The 15,578-nt window shown below is 48.5% G+C and overlaps 1 protein-coding gene across 1 annotated transcript in view; it reads right to left on the bottom strand.

Annotated features, from left to right (window-relative positions):
• ADGRD1 (adhesion G protein-coupled receptor D1) overlaps positions 1-15,578 on the bottom strand; it is a 139,301-nt gene that overhangs the window by 102,220 nt on the left and 21,503 nt on the right. Inside the window, exons 5-8 of the mRNA XM_007455454.1 lie at positions 8,575-8,754; positions 5,968-6,222; positions 3,737-3,801; positions 2,795-2,950 (exon numbers count right to left, since the gene is read on the bottom strand). Coding sequence (XP_007455516.1) covers positions 2,795-2,950; positions 3,737-3,801; positions 5,968-6,222; positions 8,575-8,754 — 656 coding nt within the window. The remainder of the gene's footprint in view (positions 1-2,794; positions 2,951-3,736; positions 3,802-5,967; positions 6,223-8,574; positions 8,755-15,578) is intronic.

The raw sequence follows: 15,578 nt of genomic DNA, 5'->3' as shown, positions 1-15,578 counted from the left end.
ATGGGGGACCCTCCCGAAGCGGGGCACGACCCCGCGTCTCCTGCATCGGCAGGCGGACTCTCAACCACTGCGCCACCAGGGAAGCCCTCTAATAGCCATATTTTAAAAAGTGAAAAGAAAACAGATGAAATTACTTTTTAATAATACATTTGACTTAGCCCAATATATCTAAAATATCACTTCAACATGCAATCAATATAAAAATCATCAATTTGATAATTTACATTCTTCTGTTATACTAAATTTTAGAGATCCAGTGTGTATTTTAGATCTTGATTTAAACTGATCACAGTTCAAGTGCTCAAGAGCCATGTGTGGCTAATGGTCTCCTTATTACCCAGCACAAGAACTGACTTCTTGTCACTTTCCTGTTCAACTGTTAGTGGTGAGAAGCCAGGGCATTATGGAAAATTGGATATGGATGCCAAAGATTTTTATTTCTCATCCAATCAGAGATGGGTGGAGTTTGGGGTAGATCTGCAGGATTCCTCTCCAGGACACCCAGAGTCCGGTATCTCAACACGGGCCCCCATCAGAGGTCTCAAGCTGATGGCCCACAGGCTGAATCTGCCTCATAAATGTCTTTTATTTGGTTTGTACACAATTGCTTTTAAATTTCAGTTAGCTGTCCACTTTTTTTTTTTAATTGCATGAATTTCCATTTCAAAATCAGGTACGGACGGAGTTTTGCTTGCAAAATCAGAAGAGGTTACCCTCCAGGTTAAAGTCAGGGGACTCGAGCAGCTCGATGCCACTTCCTGTGGGTGGGCACCTTCCAGTTTGCCACGGTCTCTACTCCTCCCTATTGTCTATCTGACCCAATCATCCATTTACTTTATTTGTCTGGTCCCTGCATGCATTTGAGTTTGGGACCTCTGACACTGTCCAGTATATCTGAGGGGCAAAAGGAAAGAGGAAACCGCCAAGCTTCAAAAGAAACTGTTTCCTATGTAGACCTGCCTTGAATTCTATGTTCCCATATAGACAGCTCTTCAAGACTATGGAGGGGCCGGACCCTCCCATTCACCCCCTCTGGGCAGTCTGCTCCCTCTGGGAATCCTCACACCCACCCCCAGAGCTCACGTGCAGAGCCCGGAAGTACTTCCTGTGGGGAGCCCGGAAGTGCTCAGAGTGCTGCCTTGGCCCCGCCCATACTGCCATATGATTGGCTGAGCTACCAAGCCAGGCCTGCTCCCCTTGGCTAGTGATTGGTCTAGGCGCAGTCATGTGATGGATCTCTGCAGGGAGAACCATGGGAAAGAATTTCGTCCCCTGTAAAGAAGGAGGAGCCCCCTGACCTTGCTTTCCCTCCTGGTGGTTGTTAGTGAGGTGTGGTGTTTGGAACCGTTCCAGCCCCTTGGAAACAGAGCAGAACGCCAAGAGAATTGTCCTGCTGCTACCCAAATCCCTGCTGTGAATGAAGACTGAAGTAATCAAACCTGGAGTGAAGCAATTAGATGCCCCTATTGTTTTTTAAAATAGTAATATGACTGTTTATTTGCAGCCAGAACTATTCAAGGAGAGAGACTTGGGTCATCAAATTATCCCCATAACACAGACTGGGAAACTGAGGCTTGGAGAAGTTAAAAAGTTGCCCAAGGACATAGAGCTGGGGGTCAAGCCCAGGCTTGCCTGACTCCAGTGTCACTGAGCTCCTGCAGCTCGGGACATCCCCTCACAGCACTTTTCAGACTCCATGGTGCATCTTCATCCTCTCAGCCCTGAGCCTCTTGGAAGCAGGAAGTGGTTCTTGGTCATCCCAGATACTCAGAACCTAGCATGTTCTATGAATGAAGGAACGAAATCTGAGACGTCTAACTCTTGCTTCTGTCGCCTGGGCAGGAAGGCTATGGCGTTCAGGAACTACCCTGCGTTTCAGGATGTCTTTGTTTACAGAACGCATGCTTTCAGGTACTTCTTTGGATCTGTCTTCAGCTTGGAAACCAGTAAGAATTAAGAACTCTTAAAAAGCACTCGCCAAGTGCCAGACACATACTATGCACATAGGAACCCTTTTAGTCCCCAGTGAGGTGAGTACTATTATCTCCCCATATCTCAGATGAGCAAAGTGAGGCAGAGAGATGTTACATAACGCGACCAAGAGTGCACTGTAAGTAACCGGCAGAGACATTCAACCCAGCAGTCAGACCCTATATATCCTGCTCTTAACACTTATGCTGCACTTTTGAAGTGAAACGGTCTCAAGCATCCCTTCTTTCTGCACAGCAACCAGGAGCCCTGTGCTGAGATCGAAGTTAACAAGCCCCCAAGAGCCCAGCATCCTCCTCTACCTTGACTAGAAAGATTTTGAGGATGAAAAGAGAAAACACCTTGGTTCCAATGCCATACGTGGTGCATTCCCTAAGTGCTTTACGTAACTTTGGGAATTCACACTGAGATACAAGTCACAGTGTTGGGGTCACACTATGGCCCCACGGCTAAATCTGCCAAAGACCCAACTCCACCTTCTACCTGTTGCCAAGGGAGGTGGCAGAGTTTAGAACAGGAGTTGCAAACCCAAATGCCTACAGGGGGCCAAGTGGATGGAGAGAGGGGCCAGGCTGCCTGGGTACTGGGAAAACAAGATGAAGCGTCAAGTCTCATCTGCCGGAGACTCCACTGAGCTGTGCAGAGCTGGCTGGAGTAGCCACGCCGTCTGGTTGAAATCCAGACTTTTATATTAAAGTTTCTGATTTTTTCAGCCCTGCGTAGGTCAAACAAGGCACAGCTGTGGGCCGTGGTCTGGCAGTTTGCCAATGCTGATCCACTCGGCACAGAAATCAAATATCTTTACCTTGGTGAGATTTAATGCTGTTTCCTCTGAGAGGGATTTATTGGGTAAGCTGAGGGACATATTTTGAAGGTAATTCAGAACAATTCCAGGACTCTGGAAGTTTCTTCTCTCCTCTGTCAAGTTGGTAATGATGGGATGGTAGGCATCAATGGGCACCTAAAAGAAATCAGCGATATGAGTTCCTTTAAGAACTAAAGCCAAGATTTCTACAGAAGTTCAGTGTGTCCTCCGGGCCTCATGCTTCTCACACTGTAGTAATCATGGTAATAGCACCTACTGTATACCAGGCAGGCACTCTTGTGACTACTTTACTAACAGCATTAACATTTCACCCTTACAGCAGCCTCATGAAACACGCACGCATTGGATAGATGATACTAAGCGTGGAGAGGCTTACGCAGAAATAAATAAGAGGACTGGGATTTGAATCCAAGCAGATGGTTCTAGAGTCTGTTCACTCGCTATTACATTAAAGTTCCCACGGAAGGGAAGTTGATTGATCACAAATTAATTCCAGAGGGGAACACTTTCTAAACGTAGTGATCCTTTCCTCAAACATCAGAAGAAAATGGCGCAGAGAGAAGCCAGGTGTCAAGGCCGGCTCCTCTCTGTTCTCAGCTCATGGTGCCAAGTGCGCCAGAAAACAGTCTCGGGTCGGTGGGGGGCGGGGGTGTCCCTGGAACTCTTGGTGACTCCGTGTAGGCACCGGAGGCCACAGGCCACACAGGAAGCAGGTCTTCTATTTAGTCACTCCGAGCGTTGAGCTTTAGTGCCAGTGTTGGCTTCCCCTACATTTATTATTTCCTCCCAGACATTCATTATACTGCCAGTAAGACAGGACCAGACTGTGAAATGGGATTCCCACTCTCCTGGCATATAGTCCAAGCAAAAAGACATCACCAAGATGGGGAGGTGGGGACAACATTAAATGCATCTGCTCACCATGGTGTTTGCTGTGGCTGTCGTGAGGAAGCTGGGTGGCGTTGAGGACAACAAAACATGCTTTCCTGGAAAACAGTAGATCATATGCTTCATTAAGGGCTAAGCCATGGTCACCTCGTTCACCCTCAGGAAGGCCTGTCCTTATTCAAAACTCTCCCAGCTTCAGAGACAAACTAAGAAGAGTCTGAGAATGTTTTGAGTAGCAGTGTCGCTGGAAAGATAAAGGCCTAATAAATCAGCCGAATGGGTAGATTGTATGGATTTTCCCAGGTCAAATTATTTTTCCATTTATAGTCTAAATTGCTTGGGAATAGTATTTAGGCAAGTCATCATATAAAAAGATGACTTTATACATGCTTTTACTGATTTCAAATACATAAAGAAGCAAAAGAAATGGATTTCCATTGCGTCTGGACTACTTAGAGATAAAACACAGAGGGTTGTGAATCACCGGGCTGGGACAAACAGGAGGCCTCGCCACCTCCCCTCCCAGTGAGGTGACACCGGCGTGGACCCCATCAAGTGGTGGGGAGACCATCTTCCTGAGCCCCTCCCATCCCGAGGATTCTATTCAAGACCGCTTTTGGTCCATTATGAATGATTATAATAATGAAGACATCCAACGCCTTCTAATTTTAGTATTTTCCCCAATGAAAACACAGACTTAATGAGACACTCCACTTCATTTCTGGAAGTCCCTCAAGTTGCTTTGGGTGGCCTGAGGCAATAATCTCATCACCCATCCCTGGTTCCAGGAGTAAATGACCCCGTGGGTGGAGGTGGGTAGCTGGTGAGAGGGTAAGGTGTGACACTGCTCTGGGGATCAGAGCCCCAAACACTCTGTTCTCCAAGTCAGAGTGACATCCATTCCTTGGATGCCAAGGAGTCCCATCGAATTCACATTTAACTCATGTGAGTCCATAAGAGAAAGTGAAGGACAATAAAACTCAACCCAGCAGCCCTGTCCATCCTCATAACTGACGACCCCGTGAGACTAGGATGAGAAACGAGAGTCGGCCGTGTCCTAAGTCAGTCTCGGTTCCCACCTGGCTCTTGTTATAAGCGCATCTGATTGTGCAGAGTGTGTTTCTGGTGTCAAAGAAACACACTTTCAAACCATGGGACTCTGAACAAAACCTTCTGCTCCCTTGGCTTCTCTACAGAAGGAACGGCCACAAGCATCGCAGGGCTTGGGGGGACACCTGAGCAGTGGGAGAGCTGATCAACACTCTGCCTTTGTGTGAATTAGAAAAGAAGCAGCCACCTCAGCTGGACCGACCCATCAGAAAATGGCACTGCTCTAGCTAACAGGTTAGAAGAGGGGCCCCCTCCAGACAGGTAACCCAGAGAAACGCCCCCTTTGGGTACCTGCAGCCCTAGCTCACAGCTTCCTGTGCAGACAGATCTTTATGCAAAGGAAGGCAGAGTCCAAAACAGAGATTCCTAGTGACGTCATATGAGACACGAAAGGTCACATACGATCCCATTTATATGGAATATCCGGAATAGGTAAATCCATAGAGACAGAAAGTAAATTAGTGATTGCTAGGAGCTGGGGAAGGAGGAAAGCGGGACTGACTGCTCACTGGTGCTGGGCTCCTTTGGGGGTGTTGGTTGCACAGCATGTGGACATAGTAAGTACCACTGAACTGTACACTGTAAAATGGTGACATTCACGTTTTACGAATTTTACCTCCATTTTTTTAATTAGTGACTTTCCAAGTCCCACAGTTCATTGTGGTTGACGGAGGACCTGAACCCAGGTCCAACCGTCCCCCGGGTTCCTGATCTGAACCACTGCTCTGTGCTAAACAGGAAGGGGGCGTCCTGGGGGCGCTCCGAGGGCCCGTGGTGGGTGAGTCTGGCACGCGGGAGGCACGTGGTAGACATTTGTGGATCAAATGCACTAATGGACCTGGAACACTTGATTCCCAAAGCTTTCCATAAGCATCTGTCACAAACACCTGGAAAACTCCCTGGTGACGGCAGGAGAATATTCATCTCAGCGTGTTTCTGGTAAATTGTGGATTCCTCCATCTCAGAGAGCAGGGGCTCTAGAACATCCATCGTATTTGTGAGGCCGATCAGGACACATCTCAGCCTGCAGCGCCGACGGCCGCATCAGGAGAGGGAGGAAGAGAGAACTGCGGCGGAGGGGAGGTGGCTCCGAAGCCCGCCCCCTCCCCAGGAGTGACGTCACAGCCGGCCCGCAGCCCCTCCCCATCACTGACCAATGGCAGCTGTAAAGTACATGGCGATCTCGTCCGGCGTCAGGGCCCGTTCCCAGATGATGAACTCGTCAAAAGCGCCGTTCTCGTAGCGCTTGGGCTGGCGCTCGTCAGACCCTATCACGAGGTTGACATTGGGCTCCCCGTAGGCATGAGACACTTTTCCACTTGGGTCTGAGGTGGTCAGCGTCCCGTTGACGTAGACTTTGAGGCCCTCCTTGGACTTCCATGTAAATAGGACATGAGTCCAGTAGGGACCTGGGGAAGAGCAGAGACACCTTCTCACGACGTGGGTCGAGCTCTCCATGCGGTGGTCGTTCTAGTTTTAAGCACATTTCTCTTTCTTATGATGATGGGTCAGTGCTACCGTTGGTTGAGTCCTCATATAGGTCATAATCCATACCTCACTTCCCTCAGTCCTTAGGAGCACAGGAAAGAAGTTACCCACCCACCCCCCAAACCCCAGAAGCCATTCAAAGAGACCCTTTGCCATTTTAAATTAAATGAAGTAATAACTAATAGTCATAACTTGTTCAAAAATATTTTTTTTAATCCAGCCTAGGCCAGCACAGGGCAGGTCAATGAGACCTATCTGAGGACCTGATTCAGCCCAAAGGCCACTGATACCCACCTCTGCCCTGACCTCAAGCAGGTGATAGCAACCAATATGGCAGCACCGAGGGAGAACAGACCACTCCTGGCTCCGTCAGGATCCTCTATCAGGAGCCTTGGTGATGACTCGTCTCTCTGTCATGAGAACCACGTTCACCAACAAGAAGAAAGTTCACTGGACTTTGATGGCAGCTTGCCCCACAGAGGGCCACACCTCGTTGTGCAGGTGTGTGCTCAGATGCCCTCAGGGACTTGCTGCTGGAAGACGCGCCTTATAGGAAGCCTATGACCCGAGCCAGGCTGTCATCTTAAATCACCCAGAAGTTACCCCGGGGTTCTCCCTCGGGATTGTGCGACTTTCTAACCGCGAGTCTCCAGAGAGCGCTTGGATCCGAGGCAGGTCCAAAGTATCACTGCCCTGGAGTGTGAAAATCCCTTCAATGAACAAATAAAGAGCACACTGCCAGGCAGAAATGTTTACACTTCTCCCCATTTCTCTGGGTGGGGAAACAGTCAGGATTCAGCAGATCTGACCTTAAAACATGTTCAAGATAAACGACTGGATGCCTGATACTGTGTCAGCCCCAAGGGGCACGGAGATCAGACTCTTACGGAAGAGACTGATAGCAGGTGGAAGGTGATAAGAGCCACGAACAGGGGCAGGACAGGCAGGTCTGGACAGGTAGAGGACGCAGAGACAAGCTCTGGCCTCGGGGATCGGAGAGGGCAAACACGCAAGATGCTCTGTGTGCACCGAATTTGCCCCTTTTCCGGGGGTGGAGGTACGAGCTTGGTCCCAGCTCACAGCAGCAGCAGAATCAAGCAAATGCGTCCGGTGCTTACGGGCCCCTCTCCTGTGGGCTCCTTGTGTGTTAGCTCATTCCACTCTCACAGTCACCCTATGACCCAATACTGTTATTGTGCTCACGTTACAGACGAGCGCACTGAGGCACAGAGCAGGCGAGTAAGGCGCCCGGGTGCACACAGCTAGCAGAGGGGTGACCCAGGCTGCGTGGCTCCGGGGTCCATGGTTTTTTAACACCTGAGACACGCAGCCTCCTTTAAATGGTCCGAAAATGAATTCTCCTTGCCTGTGTCAGAGATGTCATTTCCTCCTGAAGGAGACCATTCTAGACTCTCACTTTGCCCTCCACGTCTGCGATTCCCTTCTTAGTCTCCAGTCTGGACTGGGCAGCCTGTCCACGCTACCTCGAGACATTCTGAGCCCCCCATCACCTCTCCCCATCTCAATTCCCACTCCAGACCTCCGGCCTCCCCCAGCTTCCTGGCCCACACCTCTGACCTCATGCCCGGCCAGCGACGGATCACACTGAGCCCCGGAGGAAACAGGAATCGTCAGACAGGACCATGTGGCCTCCCAACACCCACCTACGCACTCAGCCACATCTGCACACACCCAGTCCCCACACCGGTCCAGACCATCCCTCCTGAATCCCAGGCCCTCACTGGCCTGGTGCCCACACGCCTCCCCTCTGCCAGCTTTCTTTCCCCTAATCGTCAGCCCCTCCTTTCCAAAACTTTTTTCACGGCGAAGTCTAAACATTTGCAAGTCTACAGCACTAAAAAGAAGGAGGGGTAGAAGGAGGAAGGGGAAGGACGGGAAAAGAAGGAGAAACAATAACCACTGTGCTGAGCACTCTGCATGCAATATTCCATTTAATTTCCCCCAAGCTGTGAGGTAAGTATCATTAATGCCTTCACTAGGGAAACTGAGGCTCGGGGCACTAAGTAACATGGCGCAGTGACCCAGTCATCCCGTGGTCAGGGGGAGCACAGGCGTCCGCCCGAAGGACCCCGCCCCTCATCTGCCATGCAGACATCTCCGCAGAGGATGTCATCTCACCCTTAACAGCAAGTCCTCCCAAGCAGCCCCTGAGAGGACGGGGCTCAACCGCCCACAGGCCAGGGGACCGACAGCGGAGCGTCTGGCCTCCTTACGCCTCCCTGAGCATCCCTCCGGGCCAGCGGCGCCCTTACCTGGGGGGCTGAATGTGGCCTCCCACGTCATGGAGTTGTCACGCGTGTACAGCTCCACGGAGCCCTTGCCACCGCTGGAGCAGACTTTGAACCCGTTGGAAACGACCTGTCCCCCGAACGCGAAAGGGCTTGTTCTGGACTGTTCTGCTTGCGTCTTCCAGAAAAAAGAGAACGTGACCCCTGAGGACAGAAAAGACGTGGGGTTATTTTTAATGAAAAACGGACGGGACTTAACCTCACTGAAGCAGGTCGTTCTCGCTGCTCTTTGTTTTTCATTTAAAAGGCAGTTTTCTTTTTTCTCATTCCAGAGACAGTATATGCTCAATCCAGAAAATACAAACCATAAAAACAGGTAATATTTATGAACAGCTCACTAAGTACCAGACACTTTACTAAGGGTTTTAAATGAATCCTCTCCTCATAAATACTACAAAACCTGATGATCATTCATCGGCTCACCCCGTTAGGCAGATGAAGAAACTTGAGTCCGGTTTGCCCAAGGTCCCTGAACTAGAGAAGTGACTCAGATTAGACCCAAACTCAGCCTGACCTACAGACGTCGGCAGTTAAGGTAGCTCCTTCCAAAGCCTCCCCATAAACATATTTTACAGAGAAAGGAACCAACTCATACATACCGGTTTATAAGCCACATGTTTTGAAAACTTACTACAACATAGACCCCCTCCAATGTCCATAAATACACCGCTATGTCATCATTGTTTGTAATCTGTACCTCATGACATTCTAAACAGGAACTCTAGGGAGTTCCCTCGTGGTCCAGTGGTTAGGACTCTGTGCACTCACCACTGAGGGCACGGGTTCAATCCCTGGTCGGGGAACTAAGATCCCAAAAGCCGCGAGGCGTGGCCAAAAAATAAAATAAACAGGAACTGTAATTAAAAAAAAAACAACAGCAGCAAGCCCCTCCCCCCACGGCTGGGTCTTAAAGTTTCCTTCGACTTTTAATTTCCCAAACAGAACTGGAAGCTAAACCTTTCTGCACGTCTCTGATTAGATGCCTTTAGGATAAATTCCCAGTAGGGCATTTCTAGTCAAAGAGGAAGGCACTTTGAAAGGTTTTGAAACCTACAATTGTTCATTCCCAACAAAGTGGGGCACACGACGGCCCTGGCAGCAGAGACAGCCAGTCCGCAGACTCCTAAGTCCTGAGCCCCGTCCCCAGGCTCCACGTGGACTAAATGGTATGAACAAGCTGGCCCATTGGTGGGTGTGTCTCCAACACTGGAAGCAGGGGGAGTGTAAGGAACAAGGCAAGCCCTTTTTTTTTTTTTTTTTTGCAGTACGCGGGCCTCTCACTGTTGTGGCCTCTCCCGCTGCGGAGCACAGGTTCCGGACGCGCAGGCCCAGCGGCCATGGCTCACGGGCCCAGCCGCTCCGCGGCATGTGGGTGGGATCTTCCCGGACCGGGGCACGAACCCGCGTCCCCTGCATCGGCAGGTGGACTCCCAGCCACTGCGCCACCAGGGAAGCCCCAGGCCAGCCCTTGATGGTGAAGACCCTGACCCACGATCACTGTGCAGTCCAGGGGCAGGCTCCTGGGCGAGGGGCGACAGTGGCCACTCCTGGCCGGAGGCTCCTGGAATTGCCCTTTGGATCCCTGATTACCTCCACTCTGCTTCTCTGAATCCAGTAACATTTACCCTTTCTTTTCCCATAAGTAGACTGTGTGTGTGTGTGTGTGTTTGTGTGTGTGTGTGCGCGTGTGTGTGCGTGTGTGTGCTTGTGTGAATGCATGCAGCCTGCCTGGACTCGGTGGTGAAAGCCGGAAAGAACTCAGGCGGCCTCAGCCCTCCCAACCTGGCCCAGGCTCTGTGGTGGGAAGGCTTCATTGATGCTGAGAGAGGAGGTGCCCAGACTTGATCAAAACAGGCCCAGGATGGGGCTGGGAGGGGAGCCAGGGCGGCCATTTGCCCTGGGCCTTATTTATATAAATGGCACCAATTTTAGACTTTGTATCTTATCTTCAAATGGGATTGTGGGCAGAGTCCAGGAGAGTGTGAATCACAAGAAGACATTTGTCATCAAGGATAAACTTCCGTCGCATCACCACCCATCCTGGCTGTAATGCTTCACGCATCAACATGTTTGTCACATTTGTTCAAATGTCTTGTGACAATATAATTGTGACAATTACATTGCATTATACCTTTGTAGGTCAAAAGCCTTAATACGATTAATATAAACATGTAAAACATGGCATGATTATAGAATAATTATATATTATAATTATAGAATAATTATATATTATATTTATTATATAATATATAATTATATATTATAATTATATGTTATAATTATATATTTATAATAATTATATATTATAATTATAGAATAATTATATATGTAATTCATAATAATATATAAATAATATATAATTCCCCGGTTTGGAATTTCTCTAATTTTTTTTTTTTTTAATGTAAAGAGGAACCTCAAAATAACAGATGAGGCTCAGATAGACTCCAGGGTAGAGCTCAGAGTCATAAGGAGTATGTTCTCAGGGCTATTGAGGAAAAAGGAAAGTCCCCAAAAGTGCCCTGGGACACAGGTCACGCCAACGAAAGGATGGGACTTTGGCTGTTTGCTCAGAGGGCGGCTGGGCTGCCCCAGACACTGTCCCACTCAGCAGGTGGAGGGGACTCCCAGGCCCGGGGCATCCCAGTACTTTTGTCTGCCTTGCACTGCAGTGGCGCAGAGTCCAAAAACAAAGCCCCAAGCCTTCCTGCCATGCCTCTGCACTCAGAAACAACCGATTTCACATGGACACGAACACGGCACATTGTGAAACTTTTGTTATGAAACGAAGTCCCAGCGGGATTCACAAAAGTCCATTTTTTCCAAACACTTAGCTGCATTTAAAAATTCCTTTCACTCCTATCTTGGCCAAATATTTTTCTGTCCAGGAAGAAAAAGAAAAATAAAACTTTCAATTTGGCATTAGGTAAGGGAAGACTGAAGCAAACAATGGTTACTATAAGCCAAGCTTTTCATTTTTGTTCATTCAGCCTACAAAATAATCATTTCTATCTGAGGAACAGCTTGTGTTTAAATATCAATTTACGTCTTCATAGAGCCTTAAAAGATTCACAATGAGCCCTCTAATATTAGCATTTTCAGGAACTTTGCTTCTTGCACTTGGAGCTGTCAATGCAAAGGAGAAAAAATCTGAGAAAAAAGAAGTGCAATATTGACAAATTGATTCAATACTTTTCTTCTTCTTATGAGCATTGAATCCTCATCCGTCTGAAAAAAATGTGAGGAAAGTTCTTTCTCAATAAGACCAAAAAAAAAAAAAGAAAAGAAAAAATATCCAGCTGTCCCAAGAAAAGGTGGATACATTCGAGTGCATAAATATGATAAAATTTTGCAAGGCAAAAAATTTACCATGACAAAGTCAAAAGACAAATGACAACCCAGGAAAAAATTATTTGTAAAACACTGAACAAACAAGAAATGAATTTCCTTACTATATAAAGAACACTTTATAAAGAAAAGTAGGATCACTACTGCTTAAAGAGAACTTACTTTGAGCAAGACAGAATGTCTCAAGAATTTTCATGTATTAATTCTTTTATTCCTCCTGACTAGGGTTAGGGTTAGGGTTACAGTTAGGGTTATGAGCTAGGTGTTAGTACGGTCCCCATTTTACAAGTGAGAGGATTGAAGCCAAGAGAGGTAAAGTTACTTGTCTAAGGCCACACAGCCAGCGACAGAGTCAGGATTTGAACCAGGCAGTCTGGCTCTGGAGTCTGCACCTGTCATCTCTCTGTCTTCCCTCAGAGACAGTGTTGTTTGGGAGAGGACTCACTCGCTGAATTAGACAAAAAAGATTCGAAGGCCTTCCATGGAGGAGAAAAATGCACACTACAGAGCTGGGCTAGGCGAGGAAGTCTTCTTGTGCATTATCCTCTCAGTGTCTGCTGTGGTGGGGGGGGGCAGAGGCGGCAGGCAGGGGTGGGTAGGGAATTTCTCCAGGTAGAGGAGCAGCTCTTCCCAGACCCATGGACTCAGCACCGTGCCCTGCATGTTGGTAACTCAAAGTGGACCAAAGCAGCAGGCAGCAGGGAGGGCAAGGAGACCCGCAGGTGACGTAGCATCCCGGCATCCATCCTCCCTCGCCCAGCACAGCACCTCCACGTTCTTGCGCGGGGACCATCCTCCCCACTCCTGCTTCCTCTAGATCAGGTGGGGCTGACCACACAGCCCCAGGTTCCCATGGGCTGGACCAGTCAGAATCACAGGCACTGGCTCAGAGATGGACAGGCTTCAGCCAATAAAAGGGAGTCCTGGAGACTCTGGGCGGACATTGCTATCACGCCTGGAAAGCCTTCTTGGAACAGAGCCAGAGCGATGGAGGAACACAAACTTTTGGTGACGTTATCTAAGCACCTGGACCCAGCTTGTGGCACGCTCCATCTCACAAAGAAGCCACACCGTCTCCCATCCCATCTGCTTTCATGCCATGTGACCTTCCCGCTCTCCACCAAGACTCAGGCCAATTTCTCCACCTGCCCTCTGGCTGATTTGACCAAGCGGAGTCAGTCAACAGAAGTGGCCATGGCCAGGTTCCAGGTGCAGCTGTTAACTGCCTGGGAGCTTCAGCTTTCTGCCTCTTGGAGCTCAAAGCCAACATGGGACAAGTCCAGACTCTGCTGGTGGAGAAAGAAACCACATAGAGGAGCTGGAGGTGCCAGAGATGTGAGTGAAGAAAGTGGTCTTGGAAAAAAAAAAAAAAGAAAGTGGTCTTGGATATCCACCTCAGGGGCACCTTCAGAGGACCCAGTCCTGGCCGCCGTGGCTGCAGCTGCATGAGAGCCCTGGCAACCCCCAGAACCATGAGAGGTGATGCTAAATGGTGTTGCACTTGCTAAGTTTGGGAGTGCTTGTTACGCAGCAGTCGATAACCAGAACACAGTCTTTACCTGGATCCACTCAATCAATCCCCGAAGCCTAGCTGAGTTGCGTTTCTGTTGCTTACAACATTTCAGCTGAACTTTGACAATTCACAGAGGAGTCCCCTTCCTGACCCCAAAGTCCCACCAAAGGCCACCACAAGGATGTGCACACTCCTTCCTTCCTGACCACTACTGTGGGTGGCTGATTCGGGGGAGGATGCTGGAGAAGCGGCTGCAGGGTGAGAGGGGGAGCAAGGAAACTCTCCATCCTTTCCCGTTTCCAAGAGGACTTGGTTCAAGACAGAGGTGGCCCTAGGCCTGTGTGAGACATGTCCACCTACAGTGCAATGGCATGAGAGGACATGAGCTTATCCACACATGTCGACTATGACAACCAGCTGAAAGCGAGTTTCCATGAGAACCACCCAGAGCCAGCAGAGCAGGCTCAAGAATGTTCTGGAGTGGTGGAGTGATGCTGAGAGCATCAAAACCAACGCCATCCCAGCAGGCACATGAAAAGATGCTCAACATCGCTAATCATCAGAGAAATGCAAATCAAAACTACCATGAAGTATCACCTCACACCAGTCAGAATGGTCACCATTAAAAAGTCTACAAATAACAAATGCTGGAGGGAGTGTGGAGAGAAGGGAACCCTCCCACACTGTTGGTGGGAATGTAAATTGGTGCAGTCATTATGGAAAACAGTATGGAGGTCCCTCAAAAAACTAAAAAATAGGGGCTTCCCTCGTGGCGCAGTGGTTGAGAGTCTGCCTGCCGATGCAGGGGACACGGGTTCGTGCCCCTGTCCGGGAGGATCCCACATGCCGCGGAGCGGCTTGGCCCGTGAGCCATGGCCGCTGAGCCTGCGCGTCCGGAGCCTGTGCCCCACGCGAGAGGCCACAGCAGGGAGAGGGCTGGGGAACCCCAAAAAAAAAAAAAAAAAAAAAAAAAAAAAAAACTAAAAAATAGTGTCATATGACCCAGCCATCCCACTCCTGGGCATATATCCAGAGAAAACTCTAATTCAAAAAGATACATGTGGGCTTCCCTGGTGGCACAGTCGTTAAGAATCCGCCTGCCAATGCAGGGGACACGGGTTCGAGCCCAGGTCCGGGAAGATCCCACATGCCACAGAGCAACTAAGCCCATGCGCCACAACTACTGAGCCTGTGTTCTAGAGCCCGCGAGCCACAACTACTGAAGCCCACACACCTAGAGCCCGTGCTCCGCAACAAGAGAAGCCACTGCAATGAGAAGCCTGTGCACCACAAGGAAGAGTTGCTCGCCGCAACTAGAGAAAGCCTGCGGGCAGCAACAAAGACCTAACGCAGCCAAAAATAAATAAAATAAAATAAATTTTAAAAAAGATACATGTACCCCAATGTTCATAGCAGCATTATTTACAATAGCCAAGATATGGAAACAATCTAAATGTCCATCAACAGATGAATGGATAAAGGAGATGTGCTACATATATACAATGGAATACTGCTGAGCTATAAAAAAGAATGAAATAATGCCATTTGCAGCAATATGGATGCAACTAGAGATTATCATACTAAGAGAAGTAAGTCAGAAAGAGAAAGACCATATGATACCACTTATATGTGGAATCTAAACTATGACACAAATGAACCTATCTATGAAACAGAAACAGACTCACAGACCTAGAGAACAGATGTGTGGTCGCCAAGGGGAAGGGTGGGTGGTGGAGGGATGGATTGGGAGTTTGGGATTAGCAGACGCAAACTGTTATATATAGAATGGATAAACAACAAGGTCCTACTGTACAGCACAGGGAACTATATTCAATATCTTGTGATAAACCATAATGGAAAAGAATATATATATGTATAACTGAATCACTTTGCTGTACAGCAGAAACTAACACAACATTGTAAATCAACTAGACTTCAATAAAAATTTTTTTGATATTAAAGCCAGTAAAACTTTAAGAAAAAACAAAAAAACAAGGCCATCAATTTCACTCCCGGGCTGTGGTCTCACCTTAGATAACACCTGACTCAGTAAGCTCGGGCTGCTATAACGGAATCTCACAGACTGGGTGGCTTAAATGACAGTTATTTC

Source organism: Lipotes vexillifer, unplaced genomic scaffold (genome assembly GCF_000442215.2).
Source record: "Lipotes vexillifer unplaced genomic scaffold, Lipotes_vexillifer_v1.1 scaffold671, whole genome shotgun sequence".
Taxonomy (NCBI): Eukaryota; Metazoa; Chordata; class Mammalia; order Artiodactyla; family Lipotidae; genus Lipotes; species Lipotes vexillifer.
Note: the sequence above shows the minus strand (reverse complement) of the source record. Positions and strands in the feature narration are given on the sequence as shown.